The sequence below is a fragment of the Pleurodeles waltl genome, chromosome 7, assembly GCF_031143425.1.
Source record: "Pleurodeles waltl isolate 20211129_DDA chromosome 7, aPleWal1.hap1.20221129, whole genome shotgun sequence".
Taxonomy (NCBI): Eukaryota; Metazoa; Chordata; class Amphibia; order Caudata; family Salamandridae; genus Pleurodeles; species Pleurodeles waltl.
The window spans coordinates 323,871,385-323,894,176 of record NC_090446.1 but is presented as its reverse complement, the minus strand read 5'-3'; the positions used below and the strand labels follow the sequence as shown (position 1 = coordinate 323,894,176).

Here is a 22,792-nt window from a genome sequence, read left to right as displayed (position 1 = left end):
TACAGGGGCCAAAAAGTATAGGAAACGCGCTGAACACCGATGATTGCTACATTTTACTACTACCCCCAACTCAGAACCAGCTATGGCCAATATCTCAATGCTCCCTGGTGACTGTGTGCCATCCCAGTGCTCCCTCTGGTGACATGCACTGCCTCCTCCACGCCCATGCTTCCTCACCCTTCGGGGCATATTTATACTCCGTTTGCGCCAGATTTGCGTCGTTTTTTTTAACGCAAATTCGACGCAAAACTAACTCCATATTTATACTCTGGCGTTAGACGCGTCTAGCGCCAAAGTCCATGGAGTTTGCGTCACTTTTTAGCGTGGACACCTACTTTGCGTTAATGATATGCAAGGTAGGCGTTCCCGTCTAAAAAATTGACTCCGAGGCATGTGCGCCGTATTTACACTCCAGGGCAAAAATGACGCCCGGGAGTGGGTGGGTCAAAAAAAATTACATCCAGCCGCTTTAGTGTCGTTTTTTAGCGCCTGGTCAGGGCAGGCGTTAAGGGACCTGTGGGCTCGGAAGGAGCCCAGAGGTGCCCTCCCATGCTCCCAGGGACCCCCCCTGTCACCCTTGCCCACCCCAGGAGGACGCCTAAGGATGGAGGGACCCAGGGAACATAAGGTAAGTTCAGGTGAGTAATTTTTTTTTTTTTTTTGTGGCATAGGGGGGCCTGATTTGTGCCCCCCTACATGCCACTATGCCCAATGACCATGCCCAGGGGACATAAGTCCCCTGGGCATGGCCATTGGGCAAGGGGGCATGACTCCTGTCTTTGCTAAGACAGGAGTCATTTCAATGGGGGTTGGGAGTTAAAATAAATGGCGAAAATCGGGTTGAGGCGAAAATTTTGCCTCCGCCTGACTTGCCCCATTTTTTGGAGCCCAAGCTCCATATTCCTCTACGCCGACGCTGCCTGGTGTACGTCATTTTTTTTCACGCACACCAGGCAGCTCCGCCGGCTAACGCCGGCTAACGTCATTGAATAAATACGGCGCCCGCATGGTGCTTCAGAATGGCGTTAGCCGGCGTTAGATTTTTTGACGCACAACTGCGTTGGCGCAGTTGTGCGTCGAAAAGTATAAATATGGCCCAGTAGATTTCATATAGACTAAACCTATAGGCTTTGCCAATGCTTGCAATCTTGAAATACATACCTTCAGGATCTGCATTGTATGAAAATGTCTCCAAGATTTGATTTTATTAAAATGTTGTCTATGTATATTAGCAACTCAGACCATCCAAAGGGTGCACACAGCTGACTTGCCTCTTAGCTCACTATTGACATTGTCAACGTGGGTGGAAGTATGAAAATTTCAAAATTCATGTTTGAAAGCTATTCCTTAAAAGAATATACTTGCATTGATTTAGTCTGATGTACTACTAATATTACTACTAAGATGAAACAGTTCTGCATGTGCATAAAATACTTTCTTGGAATCTTTGAAGAAACTTTTTCATATTTTATTATATATATTTATTATCATATCATATTTTTCATATTTTTCATACGTTTGTTGCAGAATGTCTTTAAAAATGAAGGTGGCCCAAAAGTTAACTGTGCAGAACACCCTAATTACTTGCTTAAAGTTAACTGTGCAGAACACCCTAATTACTTGCTTTCACATTGAACAACTTGTAAATAAATGCTTGGTCGTTTTGAACAGGAGTCGGATGCAAAGGTTTGGAGAGCACTTGCGGCCCACAGACGATAGATCTACAGGGGCATTATAGTATAGATTATACAGAAGTGTGTTTGCAGTACAGTGTAGATACAAGTGAAAAAAACGCTATAAGGCAGCCAATGCTGGCTGTGTCATAAAGCTTTTCATCTTTACTTTCAGCCTTTCCAACGTGGCTAAAAAACATTGGCAAAGCCAATAGGTCATGCATAGGCAAGACCTCCTAGAGTTACCAATGCTCATTCAATATTCCTATGACCGAGCTGTTAGCGTGTTGACAACCATCTTGGACAGCACTTTCTTATGTCCCATCTGCGCTCAGTGGTTAGTGTTGTTGCAGCTGCAGGTCTCCTTCGTGGACAGCATGTTGATCCATCCCTCCTTCCACAGCTCAGAGCCTCAGGGTCTATTTCACGCTACTGTTTAAAGAAGGTCATCCATAAATATTTAAAGAGAATTCCTTGCCAATGCACGCACACAATTTGTTAAGGAAAATGCCAAAGGAGATGGTGCAGCTCTCCAGCTCGCTTGGCTTGTTGACAAGGGTAGAGGCATCTGCTGCGCTCTCAGGCCTGCTGCTTATTGTATTCCTAGGCAGGTTCTCGCCTCTTTTATGCCCGAGGCTTTATCTGCTTAAGGTGTTAAGTATTAATCCTGCCTGCAGAAGCAGCAGCTTTCTCTCCCATATCCGCTGTGATCTTTCTCTTTTGGAAGGTAGTGAAATGGATGCAGATATGTGGCCTCGCCAGCAGCATCTTGGGTTCCTAGATGGATTTACTAAACCTGGACTCAAGCGACTTGTGGAGGTGATTAATTTCATGTTCTGAAGACATGGGGAGTTGCTAGTGGCCTGTGGCATAGGGGAACTGCAAGGCCAGCACAGGACTCGTCAGGCGCGATGGCTATTAAAGCTGATTCATGTAGCTCAAAAGTATTCCATCCTGATGTACGTGGTGTAACAATCGTACAGCATTGGTTGGAACAGTGCCCTGTAGTGACAAGAACAAGGCTGATATTAAGAGTGATAAGAATATGGCTTATATTAAGAGGGTGTGAATAGGGGAATATGGGGATTCAACGGAGGTCTGTGATCAAAGTATAGGGAGCTGAGTATATTGTAATGTCTGGGTCTGTTGATCTTAAGAACTGATACTGTTCTTTTACTTTTTTCCACTGTACTTTCAGCCTCATATTTGTTCTCTTATTTCCTTACTTGTTTTCTTCTTTCTCTATGCTTCTGGCACAACTTGTTTGCTTTTTCCTCCTATTTTCTACTTTCCTTTTTTCCTAATCACTCTGTTTGCTTCCAACAGTCTTTTCCTCTTTGGTGCTTTATTTCGGACATTTCCTCAGCACTTTCCTCCTATTTCGTTTTCAAACCTTTCTGGTGTTTGTCTGTGCCACTGGAACCAAGCTATACCTGTGTGAAGAGCCCGAACTAGGGCAAAAACAGTCCTACTTGCATCTGTTCGGTTCAGGGAGAACCTGAACTGGCAGTTCGAGATGAAATGTTCCCTTGGGGAGCATGGTCAAGATTAATTTGAATATGGTTCGGTCCAAAATGAGGTGGCATAGAGGGCAAAAAAATGATGGGTTGTGATGCGGCCTGACCGATTGCAAGTGGCTGAGATTAATTCAAGAATTCCATGCATCACCTTGTTCTTTTCGCATTTTCTGCCCTAATTGCTCCGGATATGCCCAGGTGTGGGTCCTGGACTATTTGTGCCATTTGACCCAAGCAGTACATGGCTGAATAGCCCTAACTAGGGGAACACTGGTCCTAGATTGCTTGTGTTCTGGTTCAGGGAGGGCCTGGCCTGGCAGTTCGAGATGGACTGTTCCCATAAGGAAAAGGGTCAAGACTGATTTTTATATGGCTAGGTCCAAACTGAGGTGACAGGGTGGGAAAAAGAGCAATGGGTTTGGAGGCTGCACAAAGCCATTGCCAGTGGCTGAGATTAGTTCATTCCGTTCCTCACCTTGTTCTTTTTGCATGACTCTGTTTTTACCTCTTTTTCAGTTATTTCCATCTCCTTTTTCTTTTTCTTTTACCTAACAGTATGATTTTCTATCTCTCTTTTCTACTTTTGTCTTTTAATTTCTTTTCTATTTGCCTCATTTGTCTTCGCTCTCCTCTGCTTCCTACATATTCATCTCTGCTGTGCATCTACGTTGCTGCTCTCCCACCTTTTATGCCTTACTTCTTCAGCAACCATCACCTCCATGTCTTTCATAGGTTTTTCTTTTTCTCCCAGTATTATTCCACATTTTCCACTGGTTTTAAAGGCTTGCCTTCCACAGGGCTATATGTGGTACTAAAGTATTCCTTTTCAAATAGGTCACAACAAGTTTGAGCAGATCTCAGGAAAAACATTCAATTGTGAACTGGCGACAATTGTTGTACAGCATTTCAAAAGAACAAAAATTGAAATATTTGGTACTATAGAAAAAAAAAATCTAATAATAATAGTGGGAAAGGGGTACCATTGAGGCCATACACTTTATTTAGAATTTGGCACATGGTTTTCTCCATCACAAACGTGACAGCTATCCCATCCGGCATATCACAAGGTCATTTCATCCAATGGCACTTGTGAAACAGCATTTGGGATATCTATCATCTAAAAGAGGCCCAGAATTTAAATGATGAGTGTAGTATTTTTTAAAATTACATTCTTGCATGGCTCAGTACATTTAAAAAATCAGTGACATGAGGGGCAACATATTGTTAGCCATAAAAATGAGAACTCCACACATCTGGCTGTGGCAGGCGCTACATCGTTGTCCTGCCCTGATACCCACCGCTTCCCTTGTCCTAATTCACATTTGTGCAGGCATCCATGCTATGAAGCAGTTGCCCACCCTTACCTGACAAGACTGCTGCGTTAAACTTCTGATAACTGCTTGGGATCTGCAGGTCCGAAGCTAGAGTACCAACAAGGCAAAATGAGACTTTCATCTGAACTTGGTAAATAGTGTAGGTTAGACCTGGCAGCCCTGGCGTGGTTTCCCCTAACTTTTTTACCTTCAAACCTACTGTTTTGCTGACCTTGTGTTTGCTGAATTTAGGGTTCTGAGCACTTTACCACTACTAACCAGTCATAATGTGCATGTGCTCTCTGTTTGAAACATAGTAACATTGGCTTGTGAACAATTGCCATATTTAATTTATTTATAAGTCCTTAGTAAAGTGCACTACCTGTACCCATGGTCTGCAAAATAAATGCCTGCAGCACTGATTGTGCCACCCTCGTTTAGTAGCCTTTTGCACATGACTGTGTGTAGTTTTAAACTGCCAGGTCAAACTGGCAAGTTAACGCCTTCCTAGGCCCAAACCTTCCTTTTTTAATACGTATAAATCACCCTAAGGTAGGCCCTAGACAGCCCAAGGCCAGGGCACAATGTATTTAAAAAGTAGGGCATGTACTTTTGAGTTTTACATGTTCTAGTATTGAAAAACCTCTAAATTAATTTTTCACTGTAGCAAGGTCTATCTCACCCATATGTTAACATTTGAATTACCTTATTACCTTTTATAAGTGTAATTTACAATTGGGAAAAAAGGGACCCCCAAGTTTGGTGTATTTGGGGTCATAATTTAAAATCACTGCACAAGTCAAACTTCAAATTGTAATTCTGAAAATGCAACTTTAGAAAGTTGGCATTTTCTCACTTTAACTATCTGGGGATTTCTGTCTGTCTCTGAATACACGTCTGGGTGGGTGACAGATGGGCTCTTGTGCATTGCCCCGAGACAGCCACACAAAGGGAGCTTGGGAGTGACTGATATCTCATCCACAGCCTGGTGGGCCATCCTGGGCAGGAAGGACATGAGGAGCTGACACCTAGGCTTGAATGGGCTGCACCCTGATCCTGCATAAAAGGCTGCATAAACCCCTGTAGTGAGTCTGGAGCAAGGGTAGGAAGATGGTGACTCTGTGCACTTCAAAGACCTCTCTTTGATATCTCCCCACTGGGTGTAAGAACTGGACCTCAGTCACCATGCACCAGTACACTCCTGGACCTATGGATACTCTGCCTGCCTCTTTTACTGTTTGAATTGTTGCACACATTTTTTACACATTGCCTCTTAGGTTAAACTTGACTGCTGATGCCAAGCTACCAGAGGGTGAGCAGAGGCTAAATTATAGTGTATTTCTGACTTACGCTGTATGGGATTGTTGTTCCTACTTGGCTAGAGTTCATACCTCTGCCAATTGGAAACCTAGTTTCTAACCGTGTACAGATTAATAGCTTAATAATAATTCTTGTTAGTTACTATGCTCACACACAGCAGACATGCGAAATAAAAAGAAAAAGTTCTTGATATTGTCCATCATCAGCTAACATTCTAAAGCACTTTTCTCCCTTTTTGCCTGACTAGACTGTGCAGTGAAATGTTTGGCAGAAATCATACAGAACACATAAAATAAACTAAACATATGGGCTGACCATCACTGTCATTGTCTTAACACTGATATTCCTCCCTACCTTTGTTCTAAAGCTGATGCTCCCCCTTGCCCTTTTTCTAACTCTCATGCCTCTCATAGCCATTTTTCTAACTCTGATGTCGCTTCTTAACTTTCTTTTACATGTGATGCCTCTCTACCCTTGTTTTAACTCGAATGCCCCTCTCTACCTTTGTTTTTAACTTCCCTCCGCTTTCCTTTTTCTAACTCCGATGCTGAATGTTGACTGTTCACCTGCTGATACTGTTCTTCTGACTCTAAAGTCTACATTGGACCTGGTTCTGATTCTGGGGCACTGCAATTCTTATTTATGACTTTGATGCCAAACAAGGTCTTGTTTCACTAATGTTCGTTGTTGATTTCAGGCTCTTTCTTTCCTTTAGAAAACTGGCGAAAAAACAGAAGGAAACACAGAGCAGCAATCAGAGGGAGATGGGCCCCGTAGCAGCTGCAGATAAAAGCCCTGCCAAGCTGGGTCCAGCAGCCAACGATGAGACCTTCTCCTCGAGCTGTCAAGATGTGAATGGATTCAGTAAGCTGAACTTATGAGAGAGTGATGCCCCTGTGTGATTAAAAAGACTCCGCTATTAACCTTTTAACATCTCCCTACCCCCAAGAGGTGCGTTGCAAACCCAATGTAGGTCATTTCACATAGGAGGAACACTGCAGTGTATTTAATGTGAAAAGAACATAGTGTGAGTTATTAACAGAAGCATTTTACAAAACTGAGCAGAACGACCTCAGAAGTAGAGGGAGGGGTGAAAGTAGCCAACATATTCAACACTGTCCAGAATCAGCTCAAGACACTGAGCACAAGTATATAGCCAATTCCTTGTGCTTGTCTCCCCTTCTAGCACTTGTCTCTTAACCATTAGTTGGCTAGAATATTGCCAAATGTAGAGCCAAACTAAGATGTTGGCAGAAATAGTACTCCGCCTCAACAGTGATGGAGTACCCTTTCCACCATCCTGAAGATCTGCTCGCCTTCAGTAAGTAGATGGCAGAGACTACTCCATCTCCGCCACTTACATACCCCAGAGACAGCCCAGAGACAGCCCAACAGAATGTGTCCGCCCACCAGATTTGGATTTGTCAGACACATAGGCAGTTTTAACGGTTACAAACCACCACTTGAAATGTGGTAGTATTTTCATGTAAAAGCTTTACAATGACCACCACACTATGGGAGAACACACCCCTGGTGAGGAAGTCATCCCTTTCTTTTATTTTCAAAAACAAAATCCTGCTTGGTATTCTGTGTATGAAAATAAAAAATAAAAAAATGAAAGTGTTGATTGTAGTGCCATTATGTTGACAGAACAGCAAGGCACACTTTTGTTGCATTTACAGGAACTGCTGTGACAAACGCTTCCTGTAAATGAAAGAGATGTCAGCTGGGCTGGCGAGCATCTATAAATGTAGAGGGTGGAGTACCCCAACCATGGGGGGAGTCAAGTACTCCGCCATGATGACTGCACTAAGGCCCATATTTAAGAAAAATTGGTTCATAAGCTCTGATGCACAACTTTTCTTGCACCCCCACACCGGCACCTAACGACACTATGGTTGCGCCATATTTATGAGGTTTGATGCTGTTGTGGTGCTTTGCTACACTAGCATCAAAAATGTTAATGCTAGTGCAGCAAAGCGCAAGGAAGCCCATAGGTTACTATGGGAGCATCATTTTAACACTTGCCATTGAGTAAACATTGAAAATGTTGGCAAAAATGGCACAGTGAAATCTTTTAAATTTCAGGGTGCCATTTTTGAGGGCCTCCTAGCACCGGAACACCCCCCTTGCATACATTATGCCTGGCAATGGGTTTCAAATTGGTGCAATGCCTGCATTGCACCTCTTTGTAAATATGGTGCAGCAGAAAAGCCAGTTTAGTGCCGCCTTAGCATAAAAAAATTACACTATAGCGGTGCTAGTGGCTCTTAAACATGGCCCTTACACTGTCCACCAAAATTAACATCAGGCCCTTACTTAGTACCACAACTTAGTTGAATGTCCCCATCAAAACTAAAGATTCCACTTCATTTACACACACTTTTGATCCTGCAAAATAGATTAATAGCTGACTTTCTCAGTTTCAGTTCTGTAAGGGATGCTCTCTATGCTCCCGTTTGCAACCCTAAAAATGTACTATTTAAGCTGGAAATAGAAATACTTAATTCATTTTTAAATAAAGTGCATCGTTGCAAGACCTGCCTTTCTCGGATGAAATTTAATTTTGTTTGGCTCGATACAGTGGTTTTTTGACCCATTCTTCAAAAGAGTTTCAAAGAGTAACATTTTAAAAGATGGATGTTTTAGGCTTTTTTGTGTATTTTGTGTTTAAAAATATAAATGTATATTCTACAGGAATAGACTAGTCACACTTTGCACCTGCCATGAGTTGACCCATTCTTAATATCATATTGCTTAGGAAAGATGTAATCAAAGTAATTCCAGGGTGCAGACAAATCCCATGAATAGAAATCCCGATCTATGGCTGTTGCAGCACTTTGAGTCCGAATTATTCCCTAACCTCTAGATGGGACCTTGCCGTACTTGAAATCTTCAACATTCCCGTCTTCATAGCTCTCAGCGTCAGCACTGCACAGTCTGGTACTTTACAATGGGCCTTTAATTTCTTGCATGCAAGGCACTCTGGTCTAAAATGGCCAAACTGATGTTACATACATCCTACTTTTATTGAAAAGAGGCAAACGTCTTATAATTGGGTAAAAAGTTAAAACACTTCAGCTGAAGGCAGATTATTGAGTGAGTGACTGTGGAAATGTACATTTTCAAAAAGAATTGCCAGCTGTATCAAACTGTTTTAAGACTAGATCTACTCCACGCTGCAATTATGAATACCTCCATATCTTTTAAGAAAGAATTAGTAGGAATATTATTCTAGAATAACTTGTTACCTGTACCCATTTTTACATAAGCAAAATGAATTTCATTTCAGTGTTTAGCGTCATGCCTTGCCCATGATGTTTCATTTAAGTTGTGAATTCACTTGTTCGGAGATGGCTACTTCATTTATATGCAGCAGAGAAGAGCATTTCATTCACAGATATAATTTCCTCTCCTTGTTTGCAAGATGGAGGTTTTTATAGTAATGTTCAGACTTGAATGGGAATGGCTCGAGGGTTGATAGGAGCAGTTCCTAAGACTAGGCGAATATATTCTTTTGGATTTGCAGTAATTGATGTTGTTTTTCATGTAGAACAGCAACATGCTGCGAAGGAAGGGATCAGGGTTTGAAATAGGGGGCCTATTTAGCTAAGCGACAGTCAATAGAGTAACTTATCCTATCTCTTATGCTGCTTTTTAGAGGTTAAGATTGTGAAGATCCAGATGGTTGTGCTTTTGCCTTCGCTTGTACACGTACTTAAGAAATGTAGCAGATTTAAAGGGTTGTCGAGAACTTCCAGATAATACAGCCAAGCTTTACCCATAGTGGTACACTAAGGTACCCCTCTCCGAAATCCTGTAATGGATTCGCTCTGCTTTCAGACGGGCTTTCCTAGTTGAGAGTGCATTGCCCGTGTGGGATCTCAAGTCTCCTGGTCTTGGTCCTCTAGTTGCTTGCCATTTCAACTGGTCCAAAACAGGCTGCACCAAAGTGACTGCAAGCAAACGAGGTGATATCAAATAGATCCCAATCAAAGGCTGATTGGGGATTTTGATTTCAGTATTAACTACCTGGGTATTGTGAGATTTGGGGCCGTATTTATACTCCGTTTGCGCCGAATTTGCGTCGTTTTTTTCGACGCAAATTCGACGCTAAACTAACGCCAACTAACGCCATATTTATACTATGGCGTTAGAGGCGTATAGCGCCAAAGTTCCCGGAATGTGCGTCATTTTTTAGCGTGAACCCCTTCCTTGCGTTAATGATATGCAAGGGAGGCGTTCCCGTCTAAAAAATGACTCCCAGGCCTTTACGTGGTATTTATACTCCCGGGCAAAAGAGACGCCCGGGAGTGGGCGTGGCTAAAAACGGCGCATTTGCGCCGCTTTTTAACGCCTGGGTCAGGCATGGCGTTAAGGGACAAGTGGGCTCAAAATGAGCCCAGAGTGCCCTCCCCTGCCCCCAGGGACCCCCCCTGCCACCCTTGCCCACCCCAGGAGGACACCCAAGGCTGGAGGGACCCACCCCAGGGACATTCAGGTAAGTTCAGGTAAGTATTTTTTTTTTTTTTTTAAATAATTTTTTTTGGCATAGGGGGGCCTGATTTGTGCCCCCCTACATGCCACTATGCCCAATGGCCATGCCCAGGGGACAGAAGTCCCCTGGGCATGGCCATTGGGCAAGGGGGCATGACTCCTATCTTTACAATGATAGGAGTCATGTTGATGGGGGATGGGCGTCGAAAAAAAATGGCGCAAGTCGGGTTACGACGATTTTTTCGACGTAACCTGACTTGCCCCATTTTAAGACACCCATGCGCCATTTTCCCCCTACGCCGGCGCTGCCTGGTGTACGTGGTTTTTCTCGCGCACACCAGGCAGCGCCGGTCTGCTTGCGCCGGCTAACGCCATTCAATAAATACGGCGCCCGCATGGCGCTTCAGAATGGCGTTAGCCGGCGCAAAACTTTTTGACGCTAAACTGCGTTAGCGCAGTTTATCGTCAAAAAGTATAAATATGGGCCTTGGTATTTTGTTAAAACAAAACATCTTCAACTCCAATACCAATGTCTTTGTGTGCAGGTAATCTCTTCGTACTACATATTTTTCAATTGCAAAGATTGTCATCTGCATTTCCTATGAGGTATATTTGACAAACAAGCCAAACACAGAGATATTCTATTGGTTGTTTACTCTGAGAGAAAAAAAACCGACACTAAACCAAAGGCTGAGAAAGTAAATTAAATGGTGTAACCGTTTCTGTGTCGTGCATGTGTCTTCTCATATCGTCTTTGTGAGTTTTTCTAAATCATATTCCTTATTTTTTTTACCCAGCATCATCATCTCCTTGTTCATTTTCTGTCCAAAGCAAAACTCTTCAGAGCAAATCTCTTTTGAATTCCTACTATTCAGGTATCTGTATCCATTTGTTTTATTTTAAGTTGCTTTATAACCATCAAACTACTATTCTGGTGCCAACTAACTATACTTCTTCTTTTCGTCTTTCTATCCCCTGTACTCTTCATCCCTGTGCACATATGATGGGTACCATCTGCTCTCTGGACTACTACACACCAAAGTGTCATCTGATACTGTTCCGTCAACCACATTGATAGGTAAGAAAACAGATGTTAGCATGATGTGTGGAGAGAGCATGAGAAGGAATGCATAGCACCGGGTTTTGTATATATTTATATCATCATTACCAGTTTTATTTAGCAGTCCTACAATATAGAAGGATGGGCAACTGGTCCCTTTACATAGCTGGTGTTAGTTGTTTGTCCTCCAGATTCAACACCTGACACAGGATCTTGGGGCACATTTACAAGAAAGCGGCACATCGTAGACGATGCACCACTTTTCTTGCGACCCATTGTGCCCCCCCTAACGACACCACGTGTGCACCGTATTACAATAATCAAAAATGTTGATGCTATTGTGGCGCTTTGGTGGATTAGCACAAAAAATTATGACACTAAACCACCAAAGTCAAAGGAGACACATTGAATACAATGGGAGCGCCATTTTAATGCCTGCCTATGGCAGGTGTTAAAAATGACGCTAAACACGGCACGGTAAAATCTTGTAAATGTCATTGCACCATTTTTCTGGGCCTCCTAACAGGGGAACGCTCCCCTTGTATACATTATGCCTGGCACAGGCATAATGTGGGGCAAAGGGTTACAAAGTGGCGCAATGCACTACACAACTTTGTGACTATGGCCCGACAAAAATGCCTCCTTAATGCCACATTAGCATAAAAACAAATGACACTAATGTAGCGCAAGAAGGAGCAAGGGGCTTGTAAATATGCCCCTTGTGTCTTAACTTGTGTTTAGTGCTGTTCTAGTGCAATACAATGCTAAGTGGTAATCGAGAGAGCCACCAGTAAATGGATGCAAGACTGCTTCTACAAGTATCACGTCTGGCCCCACTGCGACAAAATGGGTGTTGAGTAGGTGGAAAATGTCTCTTTGGGGTCATTTAGAGGTTGTCATGTGAGATATATCTGCCGAAAATAGTGGTTCTTGAGTCACCAACCTTGCAGCCTCCCTACCCTATTTAAAGGTGTTGGAATGGCTGAGTTTCTATCAGTGGATCCTTTGTCGCTGCCCGAAGCTCTCCCAGATAACTGTTCTCTTGTATATCGAACATAAGAATATGGTGGCACACTAATATTTTGGACAACATATTGCGGGACAAATATTGAAAGATAAAGGCATAGAAGGAAGTCTAGATTTACTGTTCTCAACTCTACATCTATGCACCTTGACAATTAATATATCGTCAAGGCACATAGATGTGGAATTGGGTATACAAAATCTATGCATGTTTACCTTTTGATATTTTGTCCTTCAAAATGTTGTCCATGATATTAGTGTCCCATGATATCCTGGACATGATGTCCATGAGTCACACCCTCACAGAAAAAACAAAACATTGGCTCTGACAATTATCGTGAAACTCCCCATTCATTTAGGGCTGTGTGTTATGTTTTTTTCTGGATAAATACACCTAGTACTTTGCAAAATAATGCTGAGTGAGTCCTAAAACATGTTTCTGCTCTGCATCGGGCTCTCCCTTCAGTTCACCAACCACACAGGCAGATCCATGAAAAGCAAAGAGAACCCTGCCAGCTAGGTAGCGATCTCCAAGTGTGGTGGGCTGACCTCCACCCCTGGGGGCAGAGGCAAGGCCTCCATCGGTTAGACAGGCTTGAAGGCCATCCACCCTAATCTAAATGAGACCCTCTCCTCTAGACTGAAACAAATTCTTGTGCTAGTCTTTTATGTCTCAGTGTATCATACATAAGCTCAGTTAAACCAAGCTAAGTCTGACTCACCCAGTCAATGTCTGTAAAGCAGGAAAAGGGAGACACTCACAAAATGGCATGCTAGTGACATAAAGTAGCCATGCTAAGAGCAATATTTCCACTACCTGGAACAATATGCTTTGAAGGGTCCAAGTCTCAGTCGCTAATTGTTATTGGCACTGTGAACCTTGAGGCCAGAAAAACAGCATCTGACCGTCTACTATCTGCTGTGCTAGAGTATGGCTTTTAATCCAACTCGCTAAAGGAGCCATGATGTAAAGGAACAGCAATATTTGCATTACCATTTTCCCCACATGCACTTAGTTTCTAAAACCTCGGGGATGATATCAACCCACCATTAATGCACTGAATTATCTTGCCAGAAAAGCCTAAATGCATAATGTCTCAGGTGCAAAAGGCAGCACTTGTTTCTAAGTGTTTTAAAATGAACTTCATAGAAAAAGAAAACATGGCATCTGGCACACCATGTGCCTTCTACACAAAGGTAAACTCACACTTTTGGTTTACGTTTTCTACACCTTTGCTATTCACAAACTATGAGTGTAGTTTTACATGTAGTATCTTTACAACCACAGAGACTGTTCTATATTTTTGTGAGAAGAGTTCTCTGCAGTCATATATACTACATTTAAAACTACACTTGTAGTTTGAGAATAACAAAAACATAGTCAAATTAAACCAACAGTGGTCCCAGACTCAGCTCTCCATTGTGCCGCCAGCCCACACTCCTGTGCTTCATTCTTTTCTTCCTCTATGATTCTGCCACTTCTTGTGCCTGATTCTTGCTTAAATCCTGTGCCTCTCTGTATTCTGCCAATTCTTGTGGTTGATTCTTGCTTAAGTTTTGTGCTTCTCTGTCACTCTGCCAATTCTTGTACTTAATTCTTGCTAAACCCCTGTGCCAATCTCTCATTCTTGTAGTTGATTCTTAAATTCTTATGCTAGTTCTGCTCACTTCTTGTGCTCCTACTTATTTTCCAGCCAAACTCCTCTCCCGATTGCTGCTGCCTCCCACCTACCACCGCCCACCACCTCCCAATGTCCCTTCCTCCTCCAGGACCTAATTAATGGAGGCTGCAGTGCAGCCGCTCCGCAGATGCACATATCAGGGGCACAACTTGCATGCCGAAGGTACGCCAAAGGAAAGCCCAACTACAGCTATCCTTGCCTGGCCCACATCCAGCACCAGGACCCCTGGGTCCCAGCCCAACCACAGGTATGATGTTGCCCTCGTCTGAGCCCTGAACACCAGATGATATTGAATTTTTTTGCCATGCTGTAACAAGCTCTATGGTAGGACCATTCTGCTGGCCAGAAACACCTTCTCTTGTACCAGCACAGCCACCGTCATGCCACAAAGAACCACACCAACCACTCACCCCACTACACCAGAAGTGACCCACCAATTCCACTGCCTGTTCATCAACACATGCTCTGTCATCACCTCCAGCAACCACGTCAAATACTGCCACGGGCAGAATGCACATGGACTGATCACTCCATCATCCACTTCAGCATCTCCAGGCCCTGCACCTCCAAGGCTGCCAGTGCCCACCACTGAAGCAGGAGCAATATATCAGTGATCAGCTAGATGTCTGCCCTCAATACCTCCAACCTGTCTGCCACCAACAACCGGGAACCGGAAATAAAGAAATTCAGTGACTGGACTGCCAACTGTGCTAACAACATTGCTCCATCGAAAACAACAAACAGAGACGATCCTCCAAAACAGCCAGCTGGGTCACATAAGAACTCAAAAAAGTGAAACATGACTGTAAACACCCAGAAAGGACATGGCGCTCCAGACAAGGACACCTCTGGCAGGGCAGCCTTCAAGACATCCCTCATTCTCTACCACTGCCTGTTGAGGGCAACAAAGAAGACAGCCCTAGCCACATGCATCAAAACCAGTGCCAACAAGAGAAAGGCGCTTATCTGATAGAGACATGCAGTTGAAGATTCCTTACCTTATAATTATCCCCAGGTGTCAGTCTAGATCCAGAGATTTTTCTTCGGACAGTACCTCTGCACTCCATCATGTGGCATTGGTCGACTCTGCATTCGTTGTGGCATCATGCTCGCTGAATATGATGTTGTGGGTCCTATATAGGTGCCACCCTGGCACGCTGACGACAGTTCTTTACTTTCTGCACCAGCCTATGCACAGATCCGGAAAACAACTACCTGTAAGTCACTTTTTGATTGGCCTTTTCAACATTTTGTCAAAGTTCTTTTTACTTCTGGTATGTTGAGATATCATCACGGAAGACCAGCTTCATGCCCTGTGACTCCTGTCATCGGATGATGTCTGTGATGGATCCACACCTTGTGTGCTTTTGGTGTTTGGAACACAACCACGACCAAAAGTCGTGCTCCGAATGCCAGGCCATTACCCCAAAGGCTTTGAGGGAGTGGTACCTAAAGCACATGGAGGCCCTGCGCTCCGCATCGCTCCTGGTCTCGCATGGGTGGAATATAACGAGACAGCTCGTGGAGTCCTCACCACTTGTCCTCATCCCACTCGAGATCTTTGCTATGTTTGGGTAAGAAGAAGAAGTCGAAAAAGTCTAAATGTTCTTTGACTTCACCCCATCGGTTGGATGATGCGATGTGGGACAAGGAGGCCTCCAATCTCACAGCCTGCTTCTGGGTTGGCTCCGCACCTCCCCGAGGATCTGGGAGCCGGGAGACAGGGCCATCCCTGCCCAATTATGTGAGTTCAATGAGACTATGCACTTAATCTTTGGGCAGACCGACACTGCCGGAGCACCATCGGGCCCGCAAGGTCAGCAGGAGCCCCCGTGGTTTCCACACTGGCGGTTCTGGCTCCTGAGGGCACCCTGGGATTTGCTACTGGATCTGAACCAGTGTTGGACGTGCCGCCACAACCTTCCCTGATGACAATCCCGATGTCAATGCTCCCAATACCGACCAGGCCCGTGATTGATGTCAACCCCATACTCATTGCTGATTACGACACCAAGCTGGACTGGCGTTGCTCAACGCCGATTCCAATTTCGACAAGGACATTGCTCCCTAGGGTGAATCCTGACCCTTATTCCTATGGGTACAGATATGGTGAGAGTATGAAGGGGGCGCTGGACTCTTCAAAATGCCAGCTTGATGATCCCATGGACTGGTCGCAGAAACTGGGTGAAGCCAGCAGTCTAGACATCTCTCCTGATACTGGCATGCTTTCTCCCCAGACTGTGGCTCTGGAGGAGGGAGCATCATATTCAATGGTGGTGCGGAGGGCGGACAAGGTCCTGGGCCTCGAGCTGCCCTCAGTGGCTGTCAGGACTAACCAACGACTGAGATGCTTCAACCTGGGACTTCTACCTCTAAACCCCTTTTTCCCTTGAATGAAGCCCTCACTGATGTCCTGGTGGGGACCTGGTCCAAATCCAGCACAGGCGCTCCTGTGAACAGGACAAATTGCCCACCGCCATCGGCCAGCACCTAATGACGCAGCTTTCCTGACTTAACACCCTACCCCTGAGAGCTTGGTTATCCAAGCCTCCAAGTCCAATAGCACATTCCCTTCCACTCCCCTGGATAGGGAATCAAAGAGGCTGGTTCATTTTGGAAAGATTATGTTTTTTCCTCCAGCTTGGCATTTTAGTCAGTGAACACCACATGCCTTTTGGGTCCTTACCCCCATACTTTATGGGACACGATTGCACAAGTGCTGCCACACGTCAGCCGGATTGTCTCCCAAGCTGTTGCAGCTGGGAGATGTGCAGCTAAGTTCACAATATGTCGTGGGCTGGATACACGGACTTTCTGGACAGATCGGTTGCTTCAAAGGTGTCCTTGAGGCACCATTTTTGGTTGAGGACATCTGGCTTTTCAGGGAATGTCCAATCCACTATTATGGACATGCCCACTGATAGCTCCTGTCCCTTTGGAGATAAAGCAGTCCTGAGCTTTGGCCCATTCCAGTGCCCTCACAGGTCCCCCTCATCTCATTCAGTCTGCTTTTCGCCCCTTTAGTGGCTACGGAAGGTATGCCCAACCACATCCACTTACCTCCAGCTACCGTAATGTGCATGCTGCCCAGCCTCTGTGTGGCCTGGGACATGGGATCCACCATCTGTGTGGATCAGGGAGTCAGCAGTCGAGCCAGTCCACTGCCCCTCCCTCTGCTGCAGCTTCCAAACCCTCCTAGTCTGGTGCTCTCCCATCAGGGACCAGTCAGAAGCAGGATTCACCATCACCTGCCCTGCAGTCAGTCACGTCAGACAGGTGAGTTTTTGCAACTGGTCCAAAAGGGCTCCTCACTCCCCTTTGAGACTACCACTGCCCATGCCACCATCATACGATCGCATGATGAAGGATCATTTGTCACTCCTCTGCAAGAAGGTTATGGCTCTCTTGTCATATAGAGGGTGCCTATGCCAGAGGTAGGTCGTGGTTGCTATTCCCGCGACTTTCTGATACCCAAAAATAACAAGAGCCTTCGCCCTATCCTAAAACTTTGGTCCCTCAATCTCTTCCTCAGAAAGGAGAAGTTCAAAATGCTCAGTCTGTCCGAGGTTTTATCTGCCCTGGACCCAGGAGACTGGATAGTATCGTTGGACGTGCATGATGCTTATTTTCACATCTCCATCCTGCCTGCCCACAGATGCTACTTCCGGTTAGTGCACCGTGCTACCCTTTTGCCTCAGCAGTGACCGTTGGATGTTTATGAAGGTGATGGTGGTGGTCGCAGCCCATCTGTGCAGGTTAGGGGTTTCTGTCTATCCATACCTTGATGACTGGCTGTTGAAGGCGGGCTCACCCCAGGCTGTCGTCTTCCACCTCCAGACTACGGTGACCCTCCTTAGTTCACTGGACTTCACTATAAACATGCCAAAGCCACACCTGACTCACGCTCAGACACTCTCTTTCGTCAGAGCTCTTCTGGACACAGTGCAGTTTCAGTCTTATTCACCCGAGCAGCGAGCCCAGGATATTCAGGCTATGATACAGATGTTTCAGCCTCTATCCTGGATTAGGGTGAGAATGACTCTGAGGCTGCTGGGTCTCATGGCCTTTTGCATCCTGCTGGAGACACATGCCAGGTGGCATATGCAGGCTCAGCAGTGGGACCTGAAGTTCCAGTGGGCACAGTGGGTTCAAGGGACTTTCCCAGTGGGGAATCTCTCTGGCATGGTTCAGATGTCATAGGGAACTATGCAGGCTCTGCATTGGTGGTTAACAAACTGCAGTTGGGTCAGAGGCAGATCCCTCTTGCTTCCTCAACCAGACCTGGCAATAGTGACAGATGCATCACTCCTGGGATGGAGCACCCACATGGGAGAGGCAAATATCAAAGGTGTCTGGTCTCCGGCAGAGTCCGGGCTCCACATCAATCTTTTGGAGCACCGGGCGATTAGACTGTTAGTGAAAGCATTCCTTCACTCTCAGAGGGACAGTGGTGCAGGTGTTCATGGACAACACTACCACCATATGGTACTGCAACAAGCAGGGTGGGGTGGGGTTGTGGGCCCTCTGTCAGAGGCTCTGAGCTTCTGGACATGGCTAGAATGTAATTTCTTTGGTGGTTCAACATCTGGTGGGCGTCGGAACTCCAGAAGGGACAAACTCAGTCAATAATGCCTAGCCAATCACAAATGGAATCTCAATCTGAAGGTGGCAAAAAGTCTCTTTCAACAGTGGGGAGAACCTTTATTAGATCTGTGTAATGTCAGCAGTTTTGTGTTTTGAAGTTTCCAAGGCGGGGCTCAGTCGACGCTTTTTGTCTTGAGTGCAGCTCTGGACTCCTGTAAGCCGTTTCACCCAAACCACTTCTGCCCAACGTTCTCAAGAAAATCAAGAATGACCTTGTCCAAGTAATCCTTGTTGCTCCAGACTAGGCACAAAGGGACTGGTATCCAGAGCCATTGAGCATGGCCGTCAGTGCTCCAATCAGACTGCCCCTTCGGAGGATCTTCAGCAGTGGACGGTTCTCCACTCAAACAAGACCAGTCTCAACCTTCTTGCATAAAGATTGAGTGGTGGCAGCTGACAGCTTTTGACCTTCTGCCCAATGTCTGTGATGTTATCTTGCCAGCCAGGCGTCTCTCCATCAAAATGGTATACACCTGTAGATGGAACAAATTTGTGGCATTTTGCACAGATAAATCTGTTGACCCCCTCTCTGCCCCTCGTTCAAAGATCCTTTTGTTTATATTTTCTTTGGCCCAGCAGGGCTCAGATTTCTGATTTTCTGATTTCAGCACCCTTATGGGTTATTTGTCTTCCATCTCATCCTTCCTGAAATTACCTGATCAACCCTCTTTATGTAAGTCTCCTATTGTCTGTAGGTTCCTTAAGGCTCTTACTCACATGTTTCCTCCTTCATCTTTTATCATGCCCCAATGGGACTTGAATTTGGTTCTCACTTTCCTTATATGTGTTCCTTTTGAGCCACTTCATAATTGTCCTATCAGGCTTTTGACACTAAAGACAGCCTTCCTTGTGGCCATTACCTTTGCTCATAGGGTGAGCAAGCTACAGGCTTTGTCATGTAAGCCGTATTACCTTACCATCTATCCTGACAAAGTAATACTTCACACACAGACCTTATTTTTTCTTAAAGTGGTTACGCTCTTCCATGTTGACCAATCTACCTCCTTGCCTACTTGTTATGCACCCCCACATCCTTTTAAGGAAGAGGAGAGACTCCAATGCCTGAAACTAAAAAAAGAGTTGGCGGTCTGTGTGGATGATCAACTCTTTGTTGGGCACGTGGGTGCAGAGAAAAGTTGGGTGGTGAAGAAGAGAACCATCTCTAGGTGGGTTGTTCTCTGCATCAAACTATGCTACGCATTGACTAAGAAGCAACCTCCTGAGGGTGTGGGCCCTCATTCTACCAGAGCGCCAGCTGCAACCACTTTATTATCTTGCAGAGACCCAGTTCTGGTCAAATGTCAGGCAGCAACGTGGACATCCTTGCAAACATTCACTAAACACTACCGTCTGGACAGTCAGGTCCAAAGGGAACGGTTCTTTGCCTGTTTGGCCATGCAGGACTACCTAGTAAGATCTGAGTTCACAGACTCACCTCCAGGGATGGTAGAGGCTTGGGGATCAATTCTAAGGTAAGGAATCTGCAACAAGGATATCTCTCTACCACATAATTTGTTACAGAAGGTAAGAATTTTGTTCTTCAACATCATTGAGGAACTCTCCAACCCGACTGCATATGAAATCAACATTGCACTGTCACAAGAGCTGTGCGACAACTTCTTCAACTTCTTCCATGAAAAGATTTCCTTCCTCAACAGATACGCCTCCCCCACTATCAACACGAACCACAGAATGACCACCTGGAACCTTCTCTCCACCGGGACACCACCTCCATCATGAAATCTATCCACTCTGGAGCTCCCACTGACCCATGCCCACAACACATCTTCAACTTCGGAAGCCAAAGGATCGGCCAGGAACTCAATATCTCAGTCACCAACACAACATTCCCTAACACCTAGAGGCACGCCAAAGCCAGACCACTACTAAAAAAAAAACTCCGCCTACCTCAGTAAATTCAAAAATTACTGGCCAGTATCCTTGCTCCCATTCCCAGCCAAAGTACTGGAAAATATTATCAACAAGCACCTCATTACACACCTAGAGAAAAAAACTAGCCACTTTACACCTCCAAATAAGACTTCTGCAGCAATCATAGCACAAGATTGTTCTGATCCCAGCCACCTATTACATCCTTAACATCCTCAACTGAGGAGAAACAGAAGCTTGGATCCTCCTTGACCTCTAAGCAGCCTTTGACATCATATCCCTTCACACACTGATCAAAAAGCTACACCACATTGGCATCCAAGGGGAGGCACTCAAATGGATCACCTCTTTTTTAACCAGAAGAACACAGAGGGTACCTCAACCAGCTTTCACCTCAAGGATATCATCTGTGGTGTCCCACAGGACTCATTTCTCAGCTCCGTGCTCTTTAGCGCATAAATGACATCGCTGAACAAAACTGTCAGATCTCACAGTCTCAACATAATATCATACACAGACGACACCCAACTCATCTGCTCACTTACTAATGACCCTACCACCACCAGGACCAAATTCCACAGATGCAAGCCAGATGCAAGCCAAGCATCGCTGAATGGATGAAGAACAACTGCTCGAAGCTGAACACGGAGAAGACAGAAGTGCTGATCTTCAACAACAACAGAACCCCATGGAACGACTCCTGGTGGCCATCACACCTAGGACCCACACGTACACCATCAGATCACTCCAGAAACCTCAAAACCATCATTTATTTCAAGCTCACCCTGAAGTCTCAGATCAACACTGTCTCCTGTCTGCTTCCTCATGCTGTACATACTATGTAAGTTCTTCAAGTGGCTACCCCTGCATACAGTACACACAGTGACACAGACCCATCATCACCAGCCATCTCAGGAAATTCCAATGGCTCCCCCATACAGAAGAGATGCCAGTTTAAGCTGTTGGTCCACGCACACAAGTCTCTTCACAACCAATGGCTTGCTTACATTAACCACCTCCCAAACTTCCACCAACCGTCAGGAAGATTACGATCCACCTCTCTATCTCTTGCCCACACTCCCTGCATCCACCGAAGTAGAAGTGGAAGATGCTCCTTATCCTACTTCACAGCAAAGACCTGGATCAGCCTTCCCACAAAGCTCTGGACCATCATTTCTCTTCTGGAATTCCAAAGGGCCTTTAAGATCTGGATGTTTCAATGAGCCTTCCCGGAACTGCAAGCACACGGATACCCTATCAGGTGATTAACTGGACTTTATAAATCCGGACTGATTAATTGATTGAGATTACCTTTGTGAATAATGTCCATTCTGTTTTGGCCATGCAATCTGCCCCACTCTTAATGAAAACTTCAGGATTGCTTGCAATTAATACTACAGTAATAAAGGTTCCTAACATAACCATGGAAATTGTTTGAACTAAAGCTCCTGGCCCTTGACAGCTGTGTCAATGTTTAACCACTTCAAGGACACCCATTTCAAGTATCCCTGGCATGACTATGACCTTCACTGGAGTAGAGGGATCTAGATTAGCCCTTAATTTGTGTAGCTGGGCGTTGGCACTCATTTTTAAGGGCCAGTACTTATTTTTTAATCAACAGTCTTTGACGCAGTCCAAGAGAGAGAGAAAGGCAGAAAAGGGAGAAAAAATGAAGGGAAAGATCGGAAAGTAGGGAATGAATAGAAAAGCTTGATGAACTAGATCTGCAAGGTAGACACAAATAGGAAATGCAGCGGAGTGAAAGGAAGAGAATGAGGAGGAGTGAAAAACGATTGACCCCGGCACTTAATTGTTTCAGAAATTAAGCCCTGAATTCTATTCTAGAGATCCACTTAATTTTCCTTTACCACTGAAGAAACGGCAAGAGCTGCAGTTATCTCGCAATACACCTCTTCCATCCATAAAGAAGATTTCTTACTGCGATGGCTTCAATGAGTTTTAACATAATTGTTTGGATTTGACGTTATTTAATGAAAAAAGAAAATGGCCATACCTTTCTTGAGATGCAGAAAAATAACTTTCATTGAGACATCTTTCTAGAATTTGGAGGGGAATTTTGAAACTAGAGCTCTGTGCCTTAGGTCTTCCAATGCTAGTACATCATCCAAAACCTGTAATTAGCCATGGTTAATCTCTGTGAGCTGCGATTGAT

At 44.9% G+C, this 22,792-nt stretch overlaps 1 protein-coding gene across 1 annotated transcript in view; it reads left to right on the top strand.

The window, feature by feature from the left end:
* Positions 1-22,792, top strand: part of PTPRT (protein tyrosine phosphatase receptor type T) — a 1,804,620-nt gene that overhangs the window by 1,518,020 nt on the left and 263,808 nt on the right. The window contains exons 17-19 of the mRNA XM_069243772.1: positions 6,539-6,687; positions 11,118-11,195; positions 11,363-11,398. Coding sequence (XP_069099873.1) covers positions 6,539-6,687; positions 11,118-11,195; positions 11,363-11,398 — 263 coding nt within the window. The remainder of the gene's footprint in view (positions 1-6,538; positions 6,688-11,117; positions 11,196-11,362; positions 11,399-22,792) is intronic.